This window comes from Pseudoliparis swirei, chromosome 6, assembly GCF_029220125.1.
Source record: "Pseudoliparis swirei isolate HS2019 ecotype Mariana Trench chromosome 6, NWPU_hadal_v1, whole genome shotgun sequence".
NCBI lineage: Eukaryota > Metazoa > Chordata > Actinopteri > Perciformes > Liparidae > Pseudoliparis > Pseudoliparis swirei.
The window spans coordinates 14,564,298-14,586,970 of record NC_079393.1 but is presented as its reverse complement, the minus strand read 5'-3'; the positions used below and the strand labels follow the sequence as shown (position 1 = coordinate 14,586,970).

Here is a 22,673-nt window from a genome sequence, read left to right as displayed (position 1 = left end):
ATTTATAAATAGCAAAGACTATGTATCAAAGAACCACAGCCGTACACTACTCCCGTATTACAGATATGAACAGCCTCCAGGACCCGTAACGTTGTAAAGTCAGTACTTCCTTTATACCTATGTCATCTTTTCATTTCATATCTTGGATTGAAGCCATAGAAAATGTGCCACTACCTAGAATACTTACAAACTACATTCTTCATCTTCAGGATTAAAGTTCATGGCCCAATGCCTCCTTTGACTACTTTTACTCAAAAGTGTCCTTGAGTAGTCGTTACTGAAACCCCGGGCCATTTAGACCTCCCTCTGGAGGGTTACCAAAGAGTTACGACCGAATGCAGAAGTTTTCAAACTGAGGCCAACTGAAGGAGAGGCACGTGAGGCACGTGAGGCTTATTGCCTGAGGCTTAGGTGGACGGGGCGAGTGCCTCTCGGTGCTCTGGAAGCCACTTTGGACTAAAATCCAGGAGGAAATCTGACATCTTTTAACATTCATAATCTGAAAGTATAATCTGATAAATGTGCAACTTTACTCGTCGACAGACATGTCATCTTTCCATTGTGGTGATGATTTGTAAAATAGTGTTAGTTGTTCAAAATACAGCACAAAGTGCTGCAATTACTGAAAAACACTGATTTACCCTATCCAGTATGCCAAAAAATGCCATGCCAGATTTTTTTTGTTAAACATCTCGTACACCATATGTCATCACAATTTCATAAAGAGATAACAAAGAAATTACAGAGAATAGCATGCCATTAAAATGTTGAAAATAATATAACAGTATATAAAACAGTATATCAAATATCATAACAAATATGTTTTCGGTATGCCATTAGTCAGAATGCATTCAATTAAAATATCATATAATAGTATCACATGAATATAAAATAAATGTTACCATATTATAGTGGTTTTGCCACCAAATTATTAATATATCACAACAGCTTTAAATTACTGAGTTAATGGTTATGGCAGTATGTCAGCAAAACAAATAATGCTTTGTTTGTGAGTGTGTTTAGTTTAGTTTTAACAGCTAGCACCAAGGTGTTGTTCAGGCTTTATACATTCGGCTTTACTGCAACACCATGTTTGAAGACATAGTTTATTTATCAATGTGATGGCCGAACTGTGCCTGTACTTATCATACTTAACCGTAAAGTCATTTAAACTAAAGTAACTTAATACAAATAAAAAAGTGTCTATGAGATCTCTGCTTATGGCAAGTTTCTGTTGAGAATTCAAGCTTGTAGTTGTATAATAAATAATATATTCCTATATATATTATATATTTCATATTTCTTTGAGATATAATACACTATTAGTTGATAAACAAAATCCAAGAAATAGGTGAAGACATTACCATCATCTCGAGAGATGTTTTTTTCTCCACTTTTGCACCGATGGGGTGAGTTAATGCATTCAACGATCACTTTTTGCTATATTTTGCTGTATGAAATATTTTTGTGACATCTGAAAAGCTAAAGCCATTTTTGAGGATTTGTGTCAAAGCACCTTTGTCCGCTAAGAGATCAGACAGAGAGGGGATGAGTCTGGATAGTGTGGACGACACACACACACACACACACACACACACACACACACACACACACACACACACACACACACACACACACACACACACACACACACACACACACACACACACACACACACACACTGTTCTCAGGATAGAGCCGTGTTAATGCACATGACTGAGTTGAGGCTTAGTGTTGGAAACTGCGCTTCCAAGGTATTACTGCAAACTGCTGAGTCACCAACAAGCAGACGCACACACTCTCACACACTCAGCCCTTTAATTAAGGCCTGAACCCACCTCCACACACAGAGCCTTCTTTTAATCAGGCTCAGACTCTGAGCTTATCATCTGTGTCCTTCTCACACACAAAAAATAGTTGCGACTAAAGGAAAACGAGGAGAACAGGATCGCTGCAAACAATCAGATTTCCTTTCCAAATCATTTTATTTACTTCTTTGGATGTTGGTACATCATGACAACCATGAACCTGGTTACACAACTAGATCAATTTCTCTCCACACAGAAGGTTTACAAGTTTATGCCACAGGATTCAGTGAAGTCATCTCACAACCCTCTTTGGGCAGTAAGCATTTCGAGCAAAGACAGATTTGTACTTTTTCTTAAAATATTTAAACAAATATTTAATAAACAAAGATAATAGAGATAATCCAAAAAAGTGCCATGACTCAGATTAATCCACTAACTCCTTTTTGTGGGATCTCAACCCCAAGGTTTGAACCAATGGGTTGCCGTTTGTACTGTGACCTCACTTAAATCCACATCAAAAATTTTTTTTTTTTTATTGATATTGAATTATTGTCTTGGCTTGTAAAGATAAATGTCAGTTTTTGCTGTTAACTTTACAAATGTCACAAGAAAATTCTGCTCATATATTTCAAAAAGGGCATGTGGGCATAAATCTAGATTGACAAAGCTCTGACTGTACAGTTCAGATGCAACATGTGATTTCACTGATGGTCTAGAGAACCAGGAAACTTACACAAACTTATTATCATCAAAGCTTTAGTGGGAGCCAATTATTGATGGATAGTTGTATTCATCAGTTTCTAATCAATTGTCCACAATCACACTCACTGAAACTTCAAGGTCTCGCTAATACCTGTACACTTTCCTTTTGACCTCTTTAGCCCGAACGCACTACTCTTAGAATGGCTTTGTTATTAAAGTCTAGGCTGATTTCGGTTTATTTTTGTATCTTTGTTAAACAGTTACTTTTTAAACTATCCTTCAACGACATGCATCCTATCCCTTTTCAAGTCTGACTTCTCAAATTAACACATTCTAATTTTATTTGAAAGCCGAATCAAGCACTTAAAAAGATTGACAAATCTCTCAGGTCATAATAACTACAATTTGTCATTTGGGTTAAATACATCAGAAAAGGGTAAGAAATAAAACTAATAATAATGTATACTTTAAAAACAAGTCTTTTAAATGATTTACAACTGGTTTGCTTGTCTTCATGATAAATACATAAAGTTATGACTGTAAATTAAAAACATGCTCACTGGGGCCTCCAGAGGGTTTTAATATGAGCTCTGTTGGTTAATGATGGGTTCCGTAGTTCATTTCTATGTGGGCCAAGCTCACTCTGCCCACAAATAGATGTCCCCTGTGTAAAAAGAAACAACATCCAATAACAGATACGATCACTCTCACTTCACTTAAAAAACAAAAAACAAATAGGCCAATCGAAAAACAATGACATTGACTCTAGAGCGATAGATGAGAAGACTGGAGTTCTTCATGTGGTTCATTAAAGGTAAGGTTGTTGAGGACAGGCAGTAAGCCTTCCTCCCTCCTTCTCCTCCTCCCTCAATCAGGCTTTATAAATGAGAGAGCAAGGCTCCAGTTGCTCCCGGTGTGAGCCCAGACGAGCTGCTGCGTTTTCAAGGCGTCTCTTTTTCCAGTGAATTTTCTAATTTAAACCGAGAGGGCCGGAGTGCACAGAGGATGCAGCGGACGAGATTGATGCCGTCACTGATCCACACGGGACGAAATACTTCTGAAAATAACTGACAATTTGACAAGGAGTGCTTCACTTTAAAATCAATCAATCCATATATTCAAATATATATATTGGACTTTTGAGATCCGGACTGTACGTCTCCACTGCAGCGCCATGTGTGCGTTGCTGCCAGCGTGGATGTGCCTGCTGCTCGGTCTGCTGCCTCTGGAGGTCCAGTCCCGGGCTTTGACACTGCAAAGCCTCCCTCACAGACCGAGGTACCACAGCCTCACTCAACATGTGCACGCTGAATGTGTTCTGTGTTAAAGATGTTATTTTTCCTCACTTTGGAAATGTGTGATTCAAGGAGTCATTTGAAGTGCAGTAGGTCAGTTTCTGCAGTTTAACAGAAATTATTTGATTTCGTGCTCAGCGCTGATACATTTGTTAATTAATCACAAACGATGAAAAAAAAGTAATGAATCAAACAAGCAACACAAACCCTTTTTAAATTAATGATTTATGTTATTGTACATCGAATGGTTTGGGACGCCTTGAGATATGGGAACATGCAATAAGCATTTGACACTATTTTCTTATTGAATTATCAATTGATTAATCATGAAATAAATTGGATAGGTTCATCAATTATGAAAATAATCATTTGTTCTGGTGAAGGGCAGCAGTTGGAGACATGAAGTGTCTGTGCCCAGCCTTCTGGCAGTCATTAATGTGAGAAAAAGGTCCTACAGCAGAATGAGGTAATTCCTCTCAGCAGCAGGAGGTGAGACAGAGCTGAAGGTGATTTAGTGGGATTTGGGACGAGGATACATGTGCATACCGAGGGGCCGAGCAGCAACCAGGCCACCCTCTGAGTAATGTACACCACAACTACGCCCTCCACACACAGCGGCTGTAGGCTGCGATGTACATGTCTTTCTGGGAGATAAAGCACTAAAGGATCATCAGTTTATTTTCCCTCATAGTCCGTTTAACATTTTACTCCCACATCATTACCATGCCTGATAATGTCAGATTATGTTGGGTGTTTGCATAGTGGAAAGAGTGAAAATGTGTCTTTAATATATTGATAACTTTTTGGAACAATAGCAATTAATGTATCATTAATCTCTGACATTACATAACATTACATAATAATAATTTCCATTATTTTTGAGGTAAGAAAGCAGCTCTATAAGGTTTTATAGGTTGGTGCTCAGTTTGTGTCAACACACAGTCCCTGGCTGGAGAGAAAGAGGAGAGAGGATCTCAGTGGGATTCAACCCTGATGGATGTAACATAATACGGCCGCTGGCACTTCACAAAATGCCTTGAAAGAAACCCCAAAAAAGGACAGAGAAAGAACAATGAAAGGATCCTGTTTTAATTTATAAAAGAGAGAAAAGAGGAAGAGTAATGAGTAGAACCATTAACAATAACTGTGAGTGAAACAGTGAGGATCTGATAGGGACAAAAAGGGGTTTTGAGAAGTTACAACAGGAAAATGTGTGTGTGTGTGTGTGTGTGTGTGTGTGTGTTATGTTCCTCTGTGAAGAGCCCCATGCTGTGCACTTAGGAAGAATGTTGGAGAAGCTCATTTTCCCCTCAGACTCTCCACGAGTTCACAACCTGGACAACCATGCAACACACACACACACACACACACACACACACACACACACACACACACACACACACACACACACACACACACACACACACACACACACACACACACACACACACACAAAGTGTGAGAACGAGGTCCCAATAGAGAGTGCAGATAGAAAAGTACAGAAACAAACCTGTGTGTTCACCTTCACTCAAAGGGTGTTATCTTGCAGTGTTGGGACACATGACAACATTTGAACCCCTTTTTCATTAAGCGCCATCATCAGGTCAAAAGTTAAATGTTTCCAATCACTTTTTTAATGAGCAAGTACCAGCAAAACTAAATATTCTAAACCGTGAACTAATAAAATTGTCGTCATTACTTTGTGGTTATTAGCAAAAATTGAGCTCAAAGCACCGCTGTGTTAAAGTAGTGACGGAGTCACGAGGCTGGAGACCTGCTCCTGTTACCTCGGGGCCTTTGACACAGACATACACCTCGGTGATTCCATTGAGTATGTCGGGACATTTATCTTTCACTGTGTTATGTCAGTGGCAAACCGTTCAGGGGCCTTCATTTCGTAACTGTCTTTTCCTCCAGAGACAACTCTTTTAAACCTCCCCTCAGTTGGCATTTACACTCTGAGTGTGTATGTCTTTGTGTGTTGGCGAGAGAACGATGGTGGAAAAGTGCACCTGAGCGAGCACATGTAATGCAAATATTTGAGCATGTTTTTGTTTGCTTAACATTGGCAGTCACACACACTAATGCCCCACATCAGGCCTGTGTTCATGTGCAGCCAGAATCGTGATCATAAAACCAGAGAGGATTAGTTCCAGGATAAAGATGGTATGTTATTATGACCCACTTTTTGCAGCAAACAAACACGGACCTTATCTCGCTGCATCCGTCCCTCTCCCTTTATTCTTAGTTTCCTCACCTCATGAATAGCCAACACTTGCGAATGGGGAAGTGTGTGTGTGTGTGTGTGTGTGTGTGTGTGTGTGTGTGTGTGTGTGTGTGTGTGTGTGTGTGTGTGTAGGTGTGTGTGTATGTGTGTGTGTGTGTGCCCTAGTTTATTTCCTCCAAACGAAGTGAAATACGCCTAGTTCACATTTATTTTTTGGACCCTTCAAAGTTTCACTTAGGCTGGACAATTGAATAAAAACAAGGCTCCTACACTGGTCTCATATGAATGTTTGCCATATCAACTTTTAAAAAAAAAAATAGCTACAGAGAGAGAGAAAAAAATGACTACCTGACATAATTTGATCATATATTCAAATATGGTAAATATACCAAATTGGCTTTCTGTGAAATCAGAGATAGAGCTCGTGTGTCTGGATAAGCAAACCACCTGCTCACCATCCTCGGTTTATCTCTCCTATCTTTCCTTCTCACTTTCTCTTTCAATCCACCCTTTCTCTGTATTGTTCCTTGAAAAAAAGAGGGACCACAGTTTGAGTACTGGACCCTCCTGCAGTCCAAGCCTGACTTCCTGTGAGGCATTTCATCTTGTTTTAGCGATTCAGTTTCACTGCGGGCCGACAAGCGCATGACTGCCCAGCATCATGTGTGAACCGGCTGCTTTTGCAGAGCATCTAAACTTGTCTTCTCTCTTCCTCTCTTTCTTTCTCTCATGTCTTGTTTACCCAGAGCCTCGAAATACCCAAAGTCTATAAACACCGCCATCATGCCTCCTGCGTCTGATCTCTCTGCTGCCGTTGACGACCACATCACCGAGGGAGACGGACATGTCATCTGGAGGGCCCTGCTGCACAAAGAGCCCCCGCCAAGGTGGTCCGGTGCGTTGCTCGACCAGAGAGACATGGTGCTTTGGGAAGCGCCGGTCTGGCAGCATGGGTCACGAGGTCGTCGTCACGCCAACGGTGGTGGCGGGAGAGGGCACGGCCATCTGATGAGGGTGGGGTGTGTCCTCGGCACCTGTCAGGTTCAGAACCTCAGCCACCGTCTCTACCAGCTAATTGGACAGAGTGGGAGGGAAGACTCCGCCCCCATCAACCCTCGCAGTCCTCACAGCTACGGCTAACACCACACCAGGAGTCTACCGATGCCTTTACCGTCAAACACTGGCAAGCTAGCCACGTCATTGGCTGCATCAACGACACAGTTAGGGCCCAAAATGAGCCTTCGATGTCGGTCCTTGCAACCCTGTCTCCGAGAGATAATAGTTTGTCCCGGATATTTTTCACAATTGCGTCGTGATGACAAAAGTAGTCTCTGGCTGGATTACATCCCGCAAGTTTCTTTGAATAGATGAAGCAGGTATACAATATCTGCCTGCAATATCGGATATTATGTTCGCAAACAAATAGAATATGTTGTCAGAGTTGTCAGTATTATTACATTTTTTCAATACGCATATAAAAAGTAAACCATGAAGCATTTATTTCCCCCCAAAACACATGTTGAGTAATATAGTGTAAAAGGTATCATTTCAAAGAAACAGGGTTGGTCCTTGAAGTAGCATCTGATCTTGGCTGCCGAGTCGGAAAAGTATGATTATGGTTAATTACGACTTCTCATCTCTCATCTCTGTAGGTTTGATCGTCCCCCTCATTGTAATTAAATTAACTGCTGAGATCTGGGAATTTGACGGATCAAAAAATGCGGACAGATTTTAAATAAACGTCCAATTAGCCAATTTGGGGGAACAAAGGGGAAAAGTAGAATTATCAGCCAAACTGCCAACTGGTGTAGATATCCATCACAGTCTGCAGGAAACTTGCAAGACCGGGGTCACAGGACAAAGAGCACATGACCCTTGCTTTGCATGTTGTATTGGTGCCTCAAGATTCGCTCCACAGTTTATACGCCAGCTTCCTGGTTCAATCTATTATCACCAACATGTCATGCATGCTCACTTTTGCAAATTAAGTGGTTTCAATAATCTGTCTGAATTTGTGGCTCGTTTGATCATTTAATTGAGAAGAAACATTGAGTTTCTAGCCCCATCAGACTCTGATGTCGTGGCGATACATTGTTTTCAGATCTAAGAAATTATTCTGTCCAAAAATGTATTTTACTAAACCGAAATGAGTGTATTGTTGAACTACAGCCTCTCGTTCCATGGAGGTGTTGGATAACACAAATGGGAGATTTCATTAGTGTTATTGACCATCACTGCCAATTTACTGCAGTGAAACTAGAGCCCAGGTGCTTTGGCATTCATACAATACGAACCATTTAGACACTATGCAACTGGAGATGAGAGAAGCCTCTTCCCTCCTGGCCTACATAACTAATGTCTACTCTCGTCATCAATGGTGATCCTGCTGGTCTCAAGCTACTTGAGCTCAGAGCTAATCCACCATGTCTCTTAAAAAGACCTTCATCTTCATCTTGTAGCTTTACTTCCGTGCGAACAGAAACCCAAAATAACCTCCAATCAAACCACGTTAACCCTTCACCCAAAACCCCACAAACACAATTAGTCAAAATAACCACTAACTCTAATCCATGATCTGTCGGGATGCATCTTAACATCTCTGAACAAGGACAGCTTTACTGTTCACCGCCGTGTAAACTATAAATCTATGACGCATTATTTTTATTTTTGCCACTATATGGTCGGTTTTTCAGCCTTAATTTCTTTAATCATTTCTTTAATTTATTAAAGAATAAATTAATGCCTTGTTGTGTTTTGCCTTATAACTATTCAAATTAATCATCACTGTGAATGTTTACTATTAAAGTGTTATTTAAAGCTTTATTATCTTCTGTTTTTCTGTGTGTCAGTTCAACATAACAGTCTAAGTAATTCAATATATGTTCAATAAGACTTGAATAAAAAAAATTGTTATTTAACTTAAGACTATTTTATTGTAAATAACCCACATTTGTATAATAACTGTTTTTCTTTCATCTAATACTTTGTTTTTACAATAGCAGCATTGCGAAATAAAGCTCAACATGTATTGTGTCTGTCTAATAGCACCATGAGGTGCTTTAAAAAAATGTTAATGATCACATATAGATCGTAAAATGTGCCTCACACCATGTTAGTGATAATGATAATTCATCAGGGCTACCACTGTACGTGCAGGAATGCACGCACGCACACGCGCACGCATGCAAACACACACACACACACACACAGACACACACACGAGGCCTATGAGAGTAGTAAAGATAAGGAAAGTCAAAAGTCAAAACCAATCTCTTGTTGTTTGTTATTTCCTTAACATCGTGTCCTAACTCGCCACGAGCATGCGTACCATATTGCCTTTACTTAGAAAGTGTCGCAATGGATGCAGAACAGCTGATTTGTGAAGTTGAAATGATCTGCCAGTACTACGACTACAACCTTCATCGTGTTCTCCTTCCAGCCTCCAGAGCTGAATCAGAATCAGAATGAGAATCTGAATCAGAATCAGAATGAGAATCAGAATCAGAATCAGAATGAGAATCAGAATCAGAATGAGTATCAGAATGAGAATCAGGATCAGAATCAGCTTTATTGTACTGTATGTGTGCACATACATGGAATTTGACTCCGTTTTCACGTACACTCTCGTCGTATACAGGACTGTCTCAGAAAATTAGAATATTGTGATAAAGTTCTTTATTTTCTGTAATGCAATTAAAAAAACAAAAATGTCATGCATTCTGGATTCATTACAAATCAACTGAAATATTGCAAGCCTTTTATTCTTTTAATATTGCTGATTATGGCTTACAGCTTAAGAAAACTCAAATATCCTATCTCTAAATATTAGAATATCATGAAAAAGTATACTAGTAGGGTATTAAACAAATCACTTGAATCGTCTAATTAACTCGAAACACCTGGAAACACATTTTCAAATGTTTGATTTTGTTTTGCTGTTATAAATCTTTTTTTTACTTGGTCTGAGGAAATATTCAAATTTTATGAGATAGGATTTGTAATCAGTGGGAAGTGCTTGTATGCTAAATATGTTGGTAGGATGAGGGTTAAATGCTGGAAGTTCCACAGTATAATGTGTCTATGCTGACAAAATGTTCAAAATCATAACAATGTGCTTTATTTTAAATTTGATTTAAAAAATCACATTCAGATCATATGATACATGTAAATACAGTTTAAAAGCACCATGTGTGTTAAGAATGTATACCTGTACATCTGTTTGTCCTGATGTCCCTGTTGTTGGAATAAAACATCACAACTCATGTTGTTATTTAACTTTGGGGATTTATGCGAGAAATGACTGCCTGTCAAACTTACTTGGTAAGTAAATTAAGTTTAGTAAGTCTTTTACCGCAGGAAATATGGTCTGTTCATAAAACTAGGCTGTCTACGCAAGGTAGTGAAAAGACGCTGTGGTACGGGGTCATGCACATTTAAACATCAATTTCTTATAGGAAATAACTTCAATTCAATTCAATTTATTTTGTGCTGCCCAAAATCACAAATTACAAATTGGCCTCAGAGGGCTTTAGAATCTGTACACATACGACATCCCTGACCCAGGACCTCACATCGGATCAGGAAAAAAACATTGCATGGGGAAAAAAGGGAAGAAACCTTCAGGAGAGCAACAGAGGAGGATCCCTCTCCAGGATGGACAGAAGCAAGGGATGTCATGTGGACAGAATGAGCAGAGTCAAAGAGGTGCAACACATTCAATGACATAATGACATAAATGATGAATAATAGGTAGTAGGCAAGGACCACATTCCATGAAACAGACAACCAGTCGGCAGGGCCGTGGCCCGAGGCAGGAGGCCCACAAACCAGGCAGGAGGCATCACGAAAGAAGTTAAAAAGAAAAGTCTTTAGTCGACTCCTAAATGTGATGACGGTGTTTCCCCCCGGACTGAAAGTGGAAGTTGGTTCCATAAAATAGCCTTGTTAACAAACTTTAGTTATTTTTTCACAATAATCTTTAGGCCTTTAGGCGAACCAGTGCGATGACAACTTTCCGGGTGGGCCATACAAATATGTCCACCATGCAGCACTCTTGTTGTACATCCATCCACTCTTTAGCAAGTGAAAGCCAGTTGAGGTTGTGTTCATAACTTCGGTTCTCTGAACCGAGCTGTACAGCTCAACAGGTCCCGCCCACTTTTTGAATGGCTCCTGTTCCGTAAGTAAAAATCCCAATTATGTGTTCACTCCACTGGCATGTCAGAACATCCAAGAGTTTTAAGCATGGAACCAAGCCAACCCACTCCGATTAATTGTGACCTTCAAACTACGACAGGCAGTGTCGTACTTTGTGTTGATTTCGCAACTAAAATGTGTTTTTCTTAAAACAATGTTGATATCATTCAGACTTGTGGCTTTACAGGAGCATATACTGTACCATCGCTTCACAACCGCATAGCTCTTGGTAAGTCTACTTTTAATACAGTATGGCTAGTAATCAAAATCCTTGATTCTTTAGATGAAGAATATTTTCATTTCCTGAACCTCACTATTGTGCTCTTTAAAAAGTAGACTGTAGCATGTCTTATTAATGAAGAGATGTTTCACCAGATTGGCTTCTAAGATTTAAGATAGTAAAGTTATACATTTGGAATAATTGAGTTCACAGATTTTTTTCCTTTCTTTTTCAGAACCACACACATTCACTATTATAATCAGCCTACACTGGAAACTAAAGTATCTGGATTAATTTTTTCCCATTTTTATCCAACACAAACCAGTGTGTTTACGAATCCACACAAATATGTTTGAAAAGAAACGAGTAAACTGTGGACCAAACAAAGAGCTACCGAGTCATCCAACATCAGTCCATATTGGCTGGGGATTGCAACACACACACACACACACACACACACACACACACACACACACACACACACACACACACACACACACACACACACACACACACACACACACACACACACACACACACACACACACACACACACACACACACACACACACACACATCAGTGAGGTGTGGTTAAAGTATGACAGACTAAGAGACAGATTGAAAGCATTCGAGTGTAAACTGGCAGGATACATACAGACAGGACGAGCTCAGCCATGAGGGTCATCAATATTGTATGTTTGTCTTTAAAACATTACATTTTTTTACATTTACTTTAAAAATATATATATTCAAACTTCTTTCAAAACTGCTTATACTTCATTTTATGTTTGTTATTTATTGATGTAAATCCTGAAAATGTTGTCTGTTATTTCAAATGCAGGGTCCAGATTTGGAGATGAATGAAACTAAAGAGACGCAAGACTACAGACATTTTGAGGTAAGCGGTCACAGCTTTTCTTAGAAGAAGAAACTTATAAACTGCCTGAACTCTGGACTCGTGGCTGACGGACTGAGGGCAACTCAGCTGTTTAGGTTCAGCCAAGGAGAGAAGGGAGAAAGCTATCTGACCTCCTAAAACATTCCCTTTCAGGAGGTGATCTATGTTGATTTCTCACAATTTTCTCAATCATAATGAGGGATGGGTTGTTGTCCCGTATTTGCCCTAAAGACCAAAGATTTACTTACACATGTTGTAATGTTATTGTGGTGCATATCTTTTTATTTATATCTTATAATAATATATATATTTCAAACATTTTACACTGAAGCTTTGAGGGATATATTGCTTTTGAAATATAAAATTCAAACAACATTGCAAAGATGGGCTACGTTCTTGGCGGTTCGCTTTAAATGCTACCAGAATAAAAAAATCTACACTGAAATGTTCACCTTGTTTCGTGCTCTGTGATGCAAAATAAGGTGAGGCGCGCACGGCTATACACTGTTGTTTGTGCCACAAGGAACAGAGAAGGAGGGTGTTATCATCAGAGAAGTTATACTTTGAACCATAGGTCATTAGAAAAATACATTTCAACCATAAAAGAGTTCACGTGGAGTTCCTCAATAGTATTGTATGTACCTGAGATGCTGTACATCTTTTGATGTGTGTGTGTGTGTGTCTGTGTGCGTTTCAGAGTGGAAGTCTGATCGACCGAGTGTTCAACACATACAAGCTCATGCACACCAATCAGACGCTGGACTTTGTCAAACAAAAGGTTAGAAATCAGGAATAAAAACAACAAGTGCATATAAATGTAGAAGATATTCGGGAGGGAGACTTGGTATTCTGTGAATTTCTGTTTTTCTCTCTTTGTATTCTGTGAATTTCTGTTTTGCTCTGGATGACCGAGTGATTATGTAAGACTGAGCAAACAAAAGTCCCCCACTCCTCTGAGGTGAAGTCCAAATAGATGTTTTTTCTGCAATCAATATTCTTGGAATTACCTCATTTTCACTTCACTCAAAGGTTACAGCGTTTAGATACAGGATGTGACCCAGCGACAGCTTCCCATAACACATGAACTGCAAATTAATAGCAGACATATCTGATCCCATTATCTCTGAAAATTCAACCGAAACCAATAATTCTAAGTTTTTTCAGGAGCTGTCCTTGCAAGCTTGAGAAAGTAAAGCTCCACAGTCATGCTGTGACTCTTACCTCCCTAAAGAGCTCTGCATGGGCCGGCTGCAACCACACCCAGATGAGGATGATGGACACCGTCATGTCGCTAGACGAGCTGGTGGATGAGTCCGATCCCGATGTGGACTTCCCAAACTCCTTCCATGCCTTCCAGACTGCTGAAGGCATCCGGCAGGAACACCCAGACAATGGTACCATACAGGGAGAGACACACACACACACACACACATACACACGCACACACACACATACGTACATAAACAGATGTCTGTACTCACGATTCCTCCCCAGACTGGTTCCAGTTGGTGGGTCTGATCCATGATGTTGGGAAGACAATGGCTTTTTGCGGCGAACCACAGGTAGGACACGTGTGGTATTACAGCTCCATCAGGGTGCTTGAACTTTGACCTCAAGCCGAGGTTTCTGGTTTGATGTCTTCTACGTATTTTTTTGTCTTCCCAATAGTCTCATTGTTATTTTTAAGACTTCTCTTCGATCCTTTTTGTCTCTTTATCAAAGGTATGCTCTGTTTCGATAATTAATCTTAAAATATCGCCTGACTTTTAAAAATGTTCGATGATATGTAAAGGTATCATGGATTCTCATAGTGAACTTGTGTGCGTGCTTTGCAGTGGGCCGTAGTGGGCGACACCTTCCCAGTGGGCTGCAAGTTTCAGAACTCCATCGTGTTCAGAGGCAACACGTTCCTGGATAACCCAGATGAGACAAATCCCAGCTACAAGTACGTCATTTTATGAGACATTAACATCAACATTTTACACACTTTTGCAACACTTTTTCTGTCAGGTTTGTTTTCTACAACGTGAATAGATCTCTGACTGTTAATAACCTTTCCACGACAGTCACCCACAAAGCCTCTGGGCTCATTGTTTAAAGTAGCGGTCCTCAACCTTTTTTACGGGAAATAAATATGATGTAACAAAATATGGCTTAATAAAATGATAGGAACCGGCATAAAAACAAACATGTAGTGCATACAAATTAGTTTTGGTCGGTGTCACTGCAGAAAACCCCGCTTCTCGAAGGTAAGATGTTGGAAATGGAAGCAGGGTTTTAAAACGTCCAGCGGTCGAGCTGGTTTGAAGTGCTGGGTATTTGTTCAGTTATATAATTAGTTGTTTTTTTTCTCGCTCTTTAGCACTGAACACGGGATCTATGAATCAAACTGTGGGCTTGACAAAGTCAACATGTCCTGGGGCCATGACGGTAAGAGACGTCCTCATATCCACACACACAAACACACACACACACAGACAGACACACATACAAACATCCATACACACACACACATCCAGACACATAGGCCCTACACACACAAAAGCACACAAACATCCAGACACATACAAACACACACAAATTCACAACAACTTTCAAAAGAAGAGAACGTGGCATTAAAGTGCCACTACTATTTCTGACCGTTGCGTTGTTGTCCTCAGAATATCTCTACAGAGTTCTGAAGTTCAACAACTGCTCCATCCCAGAGGAGGTCAGTGAATAATTGCATTGAGAACACAAATGTTGGGGCCATTTACAAAATTGATGACGCAATGATTTCCTCTGGTTTGCGGCACTGAACAGGCTGCTCTGGGTCTCGTGTGTTCTGCCTCTCTTTAGGGGTTGTACATGGTCCGCTTCCACTCGTTCTACCCCTGGCACTCGCACGGGGACTACATGCACCTGTGCAGCGAGAAGGACCTGCGCATGCTGCCCTGGGTCCAACAGTTTAAGTGAGTTCCTCTCCTCTCATGTGCACGTTATCACGGCACGCTGCGTTGACCTGACGCTGCATTTTACAACCTTTCAACAGCAAATTTGATCTGTACACAAAGACCAGCGAGCTGCCCGACATCGACCAGCTGAAGCCGTATTACCAGTCTCTGATCGACAAGTACTGTCCTGGAATACTGAAGTGGTGAAACAGACACGATATAGAAATAGATTACATATGCAGAGCAACTCATTGGTTCATTGGGTCGTTTCTTTATACCAAAACAGGATTTAGTGTCTCCTGTATACGCATTAATACTTATCATATAAAACAAGTCAAATTAAATATAAAGCTTGGGATTGTTCCACATTTCAGAAAGAAATTGGCAGAAAACAACTGATATTATAGGGAATAAACATGTTTTTAAATCCATCAATTTGTGTGATACATTTCATTTCTAAAATGAACAAACAAGACACATTTGTGGAAAAAAGAAAGTGCAGAGATGTTTTAGTTCCTTACATACAGTAAGGACCAAATAAAACATAAAGACTCACATGAACAATGGTGTGCAACACTAACAGGAGACAAAGAACAACATGAACACACATTGACTGAATAGACAAGGTGCTTTTTATTGTTCATTATATAGTTCTCTCTTCTTTCAACATGATGGGACCTGCTGCTCAGATTTAATATTTAACAAGTCAGCACAAACCAGCAAGGCTCTAAAACACCTAAACATCTGGCAAAGATCAACAGACTACTGCTCTCTGTCAAATGTAGTGCAGTAACCTGTAGGGGGGAGAAGGTCAATAAACTTGTTTTTCCCTAATTGGCTGATCAGGAATTACAAATATATACAGATTAAATTCTTTGGTCATTTTGGTTACATTTCATTAAGGCAGGTGGTGAAAACAATCGACTCAGGGCTTACCTTCCTACTATCAAAAGTTCCTCCCCCTCCTCCTCCTCCTCCTCCTCCTCCTCCTCCTCCTCCTCCTCCTCCTCCTCCTCCTCCTCCTCCTCCTCCTCCTCCTCCTCCTCCTCCTCCTCCCCCTCTCAACTTCCTCCGCATCTTCCACCTCTTCCTTTGCCTAGTCCTCTTCGTCATCAGCAACAGTGTCTTTCTCCTCTCGTTTGCCCTCCATCTCATCTTCACTGCCCTCCAGATCATCATCATCATCTTCTTCTTCTTCTTCTTCCTCCTCCTCCTTCTCAGTGGTCTGCCGTTTATCCGGCTTCCCAGAATGGTCTACAGAGCCTTCAGGTACATTTTCAGTGTATTTGTTCACAGCGGCCTCCTGAGTGAGTGGGGTCCTTTCTGGGTGGTCATTGCGGTGTTGCAATCCCTGCAGCAGACAGAGGGTGGCGCTGCAGGCGATGAGTGTCCAGATAAATTTGTGAGTAGGAACACCTCTGGCCTGAGAGCGAACCCACCTCACCGCTTGGGCAACAGTGGTGTTGGACGGACGACGTGGAGGCGATTTGTCCTGCAGCCAAATAAAGACCAACATTAATCAATATTCCATAGATTAAAGAATAACAAAGACATAACCTCATCCCCTTCTTTTTGATCATTTTAAAATTACAAGTTTTTAAGATGAATTTACCTTGAGTCCATACTGACTGAGCATGCGCTCCAAGAAGGTGTTGCCCAGGTGCACTGTGGGATAGAATTCCTCAACATAAACCCTCTTCCACCAACGCTGTGGGTAGGACCTGTCAAATAGTAAATATCCTGATATTTTAAAAAGAATAATCAAGCGAAATGGCTTTCTAAGCTTATTAATTTAAAGTAGTGATAAACTGTAAAATCATGTTAGTCGACATTTGAGTTTGAAAATTGTAGTAATGTCTGAACATGTGCGGAGTGACATCTCTAACATGAAAACAGACAAAGAGAGGGAGAGACAGAGCGAGAGAGAGCACTGACCCGTCGGCCTTTGGTTGAGTGAACCAGTATCTGTAGCGGTGGGCTCGGAGGTAGGCCGGAGGCTGCTGGTGGAACGGATACTGCGATACATCGGTCTGGATCAACTCTATCACTGCAGAACATAAAGAAAAGCTTTCAGAGATCTGGTTGTACTTCAAAACAAACGCTGCCTTCTTTTCAATGGTTGGCCAACGCCATCCTTTTGGGTAGATCTTGTTTTGCTCTGTGCTCAATGGGTTAAACATTGAAGTATCTAAAGCCTGGATCCAAGATTGTATAAAAGTTGTACCGTGTCCCACACCAACATCCCCTCAGAGATAGTTTAAGAATCCATCAACAACCAGTCATGTTCACTTGTATTCTGTCTTCATCAGAGTGAAGCTGGCACAGCAGTGTGGGTGGGCATTGGCGTCGGAAATATTTCCTGAAAGTACCACTAGAGGTCACCAAAGAGTTGTTTCTGCACACATTGGCTTTTAGTGCAACCATCCGATCTGCTACTTCACAGACACCGTGAAGAGAAGCACCAAAGCAGGACTCTGAGGTCAGATGCCCTTCTTCGCAGAGGGCCTTTTCAATCAGGCAGTAATGGTAAAACACCATCTGTTGTATTGCTACTGGGGTGAGAAGTGCATTCATAGGAAATGTTCAATTAAAAAGAGGGACACAAAAAGTTACAGAAAACAGGGAGGAATAAAGTGCAGCAGCGTGAGGCTGCCTACCATCTCGTTTGCCCTGCAGCAGTCTGTACAGGAGGCTGGTGAACCATGGCGCCTGTGATTGATCCCCGAGGGCGGCAAACCACATTTGCCAGTCCAACCTGGGCTGGTGCGGCGTCACTGCAGCAGGAGGTGCACTGAGGTTGCCTGGCTTATACATAAACTCAATCTCCTGAACAAAGAAAAAAGAAACATACCGAGAGGAACAACTTACTTTATACAGTGCAAGAAGACACTCTGCACAACTGTAAATCATGTCATTATTCAGTACTGCCTCCATTGTATTACTGCACAGGTACAACTTGTGCAAACTGGGAGCAAATTCTGCAGCATGTTTAAATAAAATGACCGTCGCAGTCTTGTGATCAGTAACGGGCATATCAATATCGCTCACGAGAACTTTCTCCCTCACCGTCCACGAGACTGCGTCGTGGCTTCCCTCGATGACGACCTCTGGCCGTCCACCGACCCCGGTCATCCTTCTGAACAGGCCGTATGAGCCGACCAGCTGGTAGCGATCCACCAGGTCGTAGGCCCGACGCACTCCTGGCCACAACCTGGCGTTGGAGTCATACTCTATGTAGGTGAAGGGCACCTGGGTTCAGAAGAACAGCCAACGTAAAGAGCGATATTTGAAGAAACATTTCAGATCAAGTAAAAGGTTCAAATGCATGACTCTTTAACTTTATTATATGAAGCTCAATCAATAGTAACAACACCCACCAGACTAATAGTGAACATAGCAGCGGCGGCAGTAGCAAACACGGTCCACTGGACAGTTCCCCAAAACCTCTTTAGGAAACCGGAGACACACGCACACCTAGAAGAACACATGACGTTCCGTACGTTTGGACTACATGGAATACAGAGAATGCAACAGGATCTAGCGGCCGCACAGGCAGAGCCCCACCTGAACATGGCTGTGATCATCTCCCAGGTGAGAGAGAGGACACCAATCCAGATAGCGGGGATAGTGGCGGTCTTCAGAAACTGGTGAAACTGGTGGTATGTGAATGCTGAAAGGACAAACATGTAAACAATGAACTGCAAAATGCAATTATTCCTCTAAAAGTAGATGTACACGTACACACACACACACACACCTGTACTCGAGGAGATGCCGTTCTTCGTTGAATCCGGCTTCAGGTCGAAGAAAACAATTGATCCGAAGATCATGAGAGACCAGACTGTGATCTCCAGCAGGTAGAACAGCCAGGACCTCAGCTTGGAGTCTGAGCAGATCAAAGAGAGAACGTGACGCCGCTCCGGTCAACTCTGGCAGAGTGGACGTACAACTTGGGACTAAATGTAAGCTTTCAATGTGTGTGTTCTCAGGCATCTTCCAATCAGTTCACCCATTGAGCAGGTGAGAGTTAAATATGATGACTGACTCTGTAGTTGTGCAACATTACTTATCAAATGTCTCTTGCATCTTTATTATTGAAGCAAATCAGTAACTTAAAAAGACAGACACTGATTTCACTATTTTTGTTCATAAGTGCACAATAGTACAGCCTGCAAATGTATCCAGAAAATGTTTATCCCACCATTGTTGCCGATCTTGTCGTCTGCCTTGCGTCGCCAGAAGTTCACATGCTGGTCGTCCAGAAGCGACAGACAGAGGGCCAAAGTCAGCAGGTTGAAGAAATTATAGTTGCCAGTCAAAATGATGAGCACTTGAAGAAACACCTACACGTGAAAAACAAACAAACAAATTAACAAATAAATTCAGTCTGCTGCACACAACCAGTCAGCTATTTGAGAAGGGTTCTAATAAAGCACCATGCTGGACATGCAACCATTGCTATTTTATTTTGTATATATTGTAAACATGTTTGCTCTTGCTTTAATGAAATTACCCCCTGTGGATGAATAAAGTACATATCTAATTTAATCTAATCTAGATTTGGCAATTGTAGTTTTCAGAGCAATTGACTTTCTACTCACCTGCAGGTAAAAAGCCCCGAGTCGGAGTCTGCGCAGTGGGCTGAAGAAGAGCAGGGACACGGCGATCTCAATGACGAAGGTCCCCACCACACACAGCTTCTGCCACCACACTGGCAGCTGGTGAGCATACCAGGCCAGCTGGGTGGGGATGCACTGAGTCTCATAGTGATACGTCAGAGCTGTTCAACACACAGTGGGAAATAAATATTAGAAACTAGACAAGAGCCTGAAAGCTCACTTACAGAAGGAAATGTGAAACCATTTACATGTAAATGCACTGATGTCAGTTTCAGTGGTTGAGATGTCCCAACAAGTCAAATTGCAGTTTTAAAATTAGAGTAATATCTTGACTTGGGAGTTCCTCCTTCAACGCATGAGAAAAACACTCTTCGCCACGACAGACTCTTGTACACACCTGTGAGGCCCCACCATGTGGGACAACGGGACGTGAGTTTCACCACTCCGGAGGCAAACATGAGCCTGAAGAGCAACCAGCGGAGCAGCCAGAATGTCACACGGTCATGCTCTCTGACCCCTCGTGACCCCCTGATCAAGGTCAGTGGGGCAACAAGGATACAGAGGAACCCCACCTCCAGAAGCAAGTTGTCCCTGGACATTGATGAGGAGCAGGAGCAACAGAAAAGAATGAATCAATGGAGAAAGTGGCCAGTGAAGGACAGATAGAGGACATGGGAACCAGGGTTGTCAAACTACTTTAATGGTGTCTCCAGTGTTGTTGCACAGCAGCAGAGACAAACATTACTATGATGCAACTAAACATTGGATGGAGGATGACATACATCTATCCATCGTGGGAGCCAATAAACAGCTGCTATTTGTATCACTATTGTGTTAATTAAATAGATTATAAATACTCATCACTCACCATTGGAAGTAGAGAAAAACCTGGCCCACCTGAAAGGAGAGAACACAAATGGCCAGTGAGAGCAGGAACACCATGACAGCAACGACAGCAACCTGTGACAGTAAACTGTGGAACGTTTGAACGCACCTGGTAGATGGACAGGTACAAGGCCCAAAGGCAGAAAAACACCACGCTGTCTCGGAGAGCCTCCACCAGCATGGCGGCGAGGCTCAGTGCAGCGCCGACAAGACACAGCAGCTCCATCGCGGTGTGCGTGTCCAGGCCGAGCTGAGGTCCCAGCCACAGCAGGGAGGGAGAGGACAGCAGCAGCTCCCAGAGAGACTGACCACTGTATCGCTGCTCCAAACGAGGAGGCAGCAGCCCGTCGTTACCATAGAGACCTAGACATATAGACATGGTCAATTAACATGAACATTATTGATATGCACATGTTCATTCAGGATTTTTTGGTCATTTGTTAAATTTCTCCACTAATTTAGTTTCATTTTTTAACTGCCTGTATAAGTCAGTGGATCAGTACCGTCTGGCACTGACAAGCTGGATCTGCCAGTAAAAAATATTTTAAAAGCCTCTACATGTAGGTCTACAGAGAGAAAAAAAACTGACATGCATTGTAAATGTAATGTATTTTAACATGCATTTTTAATACAAGTGTGTGTCCAACACCTAATAATATAAAGTCTGACTGTCATTCATTCACCGGATCCAAATTGCAAACATTTTGAAAAAACATTTCTGTTATGGCTTAAAATTAGTAGAGTGGGCATTTTGGAAAAGTATGTTTAAAAACAAAAAATTCCTTAAAAAGACAAGGGCGTGGGCGAGGTGTGTGGGACCTGAACAGACACAGAGGGGTCGTGGCTGGTGTGCTCTTGTATATTGAACTTCTATCACGACCACGCGTCCAACAGGCCGGGTCCGTCTCAGCGGCTGCGAGTTGGTGAAGTGACCCAGGAGCGGGTCACTCACAGCCCGCAGCACGTCTTCTCCCCCAGGGCGGAAACACGGCGCCAAGTTCCCAGCTAACAAGCTAACACACCGCAGTTAGTAGTAAAGGAAGAGCGCTAGCGTGCACTCAGCGAGCAGAGTTGTAAATATCACCTGGTATTTGCATATAGAGAGACACAAATGCAGCGAGGTAGATGACCGCCATGCTCCAGAGGAACATGCGCCGTGGCACGGTGATGTCGCCCATGTTTGGGCCGCGCTGCTGAGTGGGACAGCCGCCGCTCGCTCCGCAGTTGCCTTCCGTCTGCTTCTGTTGCAGCAGGACCGGGAGCGCGGATCAAAAATATAGCCCGGAGACGTAGCGACGAGCGGCTCGGTGCGCAGTTCACACGAACGGCCTCTGGGTGTCGCTGCAGCTCTCTCACCACGATGCGGCGTTCACGTGGCGTCGGAGGAAACGAGTTCAGTCTTGAAATGAGTGCATTTCTTAGATTCCAGTGGTTAACAAACAGCGGACAAAATCGAAACTCGGGTTTGAATTACAAGTGGGCTCACAATATCATATACATTTCTACTTTATTCCTGAAAGGAAAAAAGATCTTATAAAAGACAATGTTCAAACTGATGCATCTCTTGGTTTGACTGAGTTTATTGTGCAAGACTTACCAGGCGATCATACAGATTCATGGTATTAAAACGTGTGTCTGCATGCTGCTAATCAGAAAGTATTTAAGTATGTACATTCAAGTTTTAGACACACACATACATACACACATATATATATACACACATATAAATACACACATATATATATATATATATGTACACATTTATAATTATATATACACATATATAATTGTATATGAAACTGATCACACACTGCTGATCAGACAGACAGATTAGAGTACCACTTTTTCTCTGACATCATCGCAGTTCAAATGAGCTGTAGGTTTCATACG

General features: G+C 41.7%; 3 protein-coding genes across 3 annotated transcripts; 2 read left to right on the top strand and 1 right to left on the bottom strand.

Moving 5' to 3' along the window:
• Positions 1 to 3,366: 3,366 nt before the first annotated feature.
• On the top strand, positions 3,367 to 8,853 carry adm2b (adrenomedullin 2b). The gene is made up of 2 exons (XM_056416969.1): positions 3,367 to 3,788; positions 6,779 to 8,853. The coding sequence occupies exons 1-2, from the start codon at positions 3,685 to 3,687 to the stop codon at positions 7,170 to 7,172; spliced, it is 498 nt and encodes a 165-aa protein (XP_056272944.1). The 5' UTR covers positions 3,367 to 3,684; the 3' UTR covers positions 7,173 to 8,853.
• Positions 8,854 to 12,090: 3,237 nt separating this feature from the next.
• Positions 12,091 to 15,714, top strand: miox (myo-inositol oxygenase). Its single transcript, XM_056417454.1, has 10 exons — positions 12,091 to 12,140; positions 12,290 to 12,346; positions 13,044 to 13,124; positions 13,578 to 13,740; positions 13,841 to 13,908; positions 14,182 to 14,291; positions 14,709 to 14,776; positions 15,007 to 15,056; positions 15,185 to 15,297; positions 15,378 to 15,714. The coding sequence occupies exons 1-10, from the start codon at positions 12,123 to 12,125 to the stop codon at positions 15,484 to 15,486; spliced, it is 837 nt and encodes a 278-aa protein (XP_056273429.1). The 5' UTR covers positions 12,091 to 12,122; the 3' UTR covers positions 15,487 to 15,714.
• A 597-nt stretch (positions 15,715 to 16,311) lies between these two features.
• On the bottom strand, positions 16,312 to 22,067 carry lmf2a (lipase maturation factor 2a). Its single transcript, XM_056417453.1, has 14 exons — positions 21,868 to 22,067; positions 20,893 to 21,146; positions 20,767 to 20,795; positions 20,296 to 20,489; positions 19,881 to 20,059; positions 19,481 to 19,622; positions 19,037 to 19,165; positions 18,844 to 18,949; positions 18,657 to 18,753; positions 18,346 to 18,528; positions 17,937 to 18,105; positions 17,215 to 17,326; positions 16,892 to 17,000; positions 16,312 to 16,771 (listed from the first exon to the last, which is right to left on the bottom strand). The coding sequence occupies exons 1-14, from the start codon at positions 21,959 to 21,961 to the stop codon at positions 16,376 to 16,378; spliced, it is 2,193 nt and encodes a 730-aa protein (XP_056273428.1). The 5' UTR covers positions 21,962 to 22,067; the 3' UTR covers positions 16,312 to 16,375.
• Positions 22,068 to 22,673: the final 606 nt, after the last annotated feature.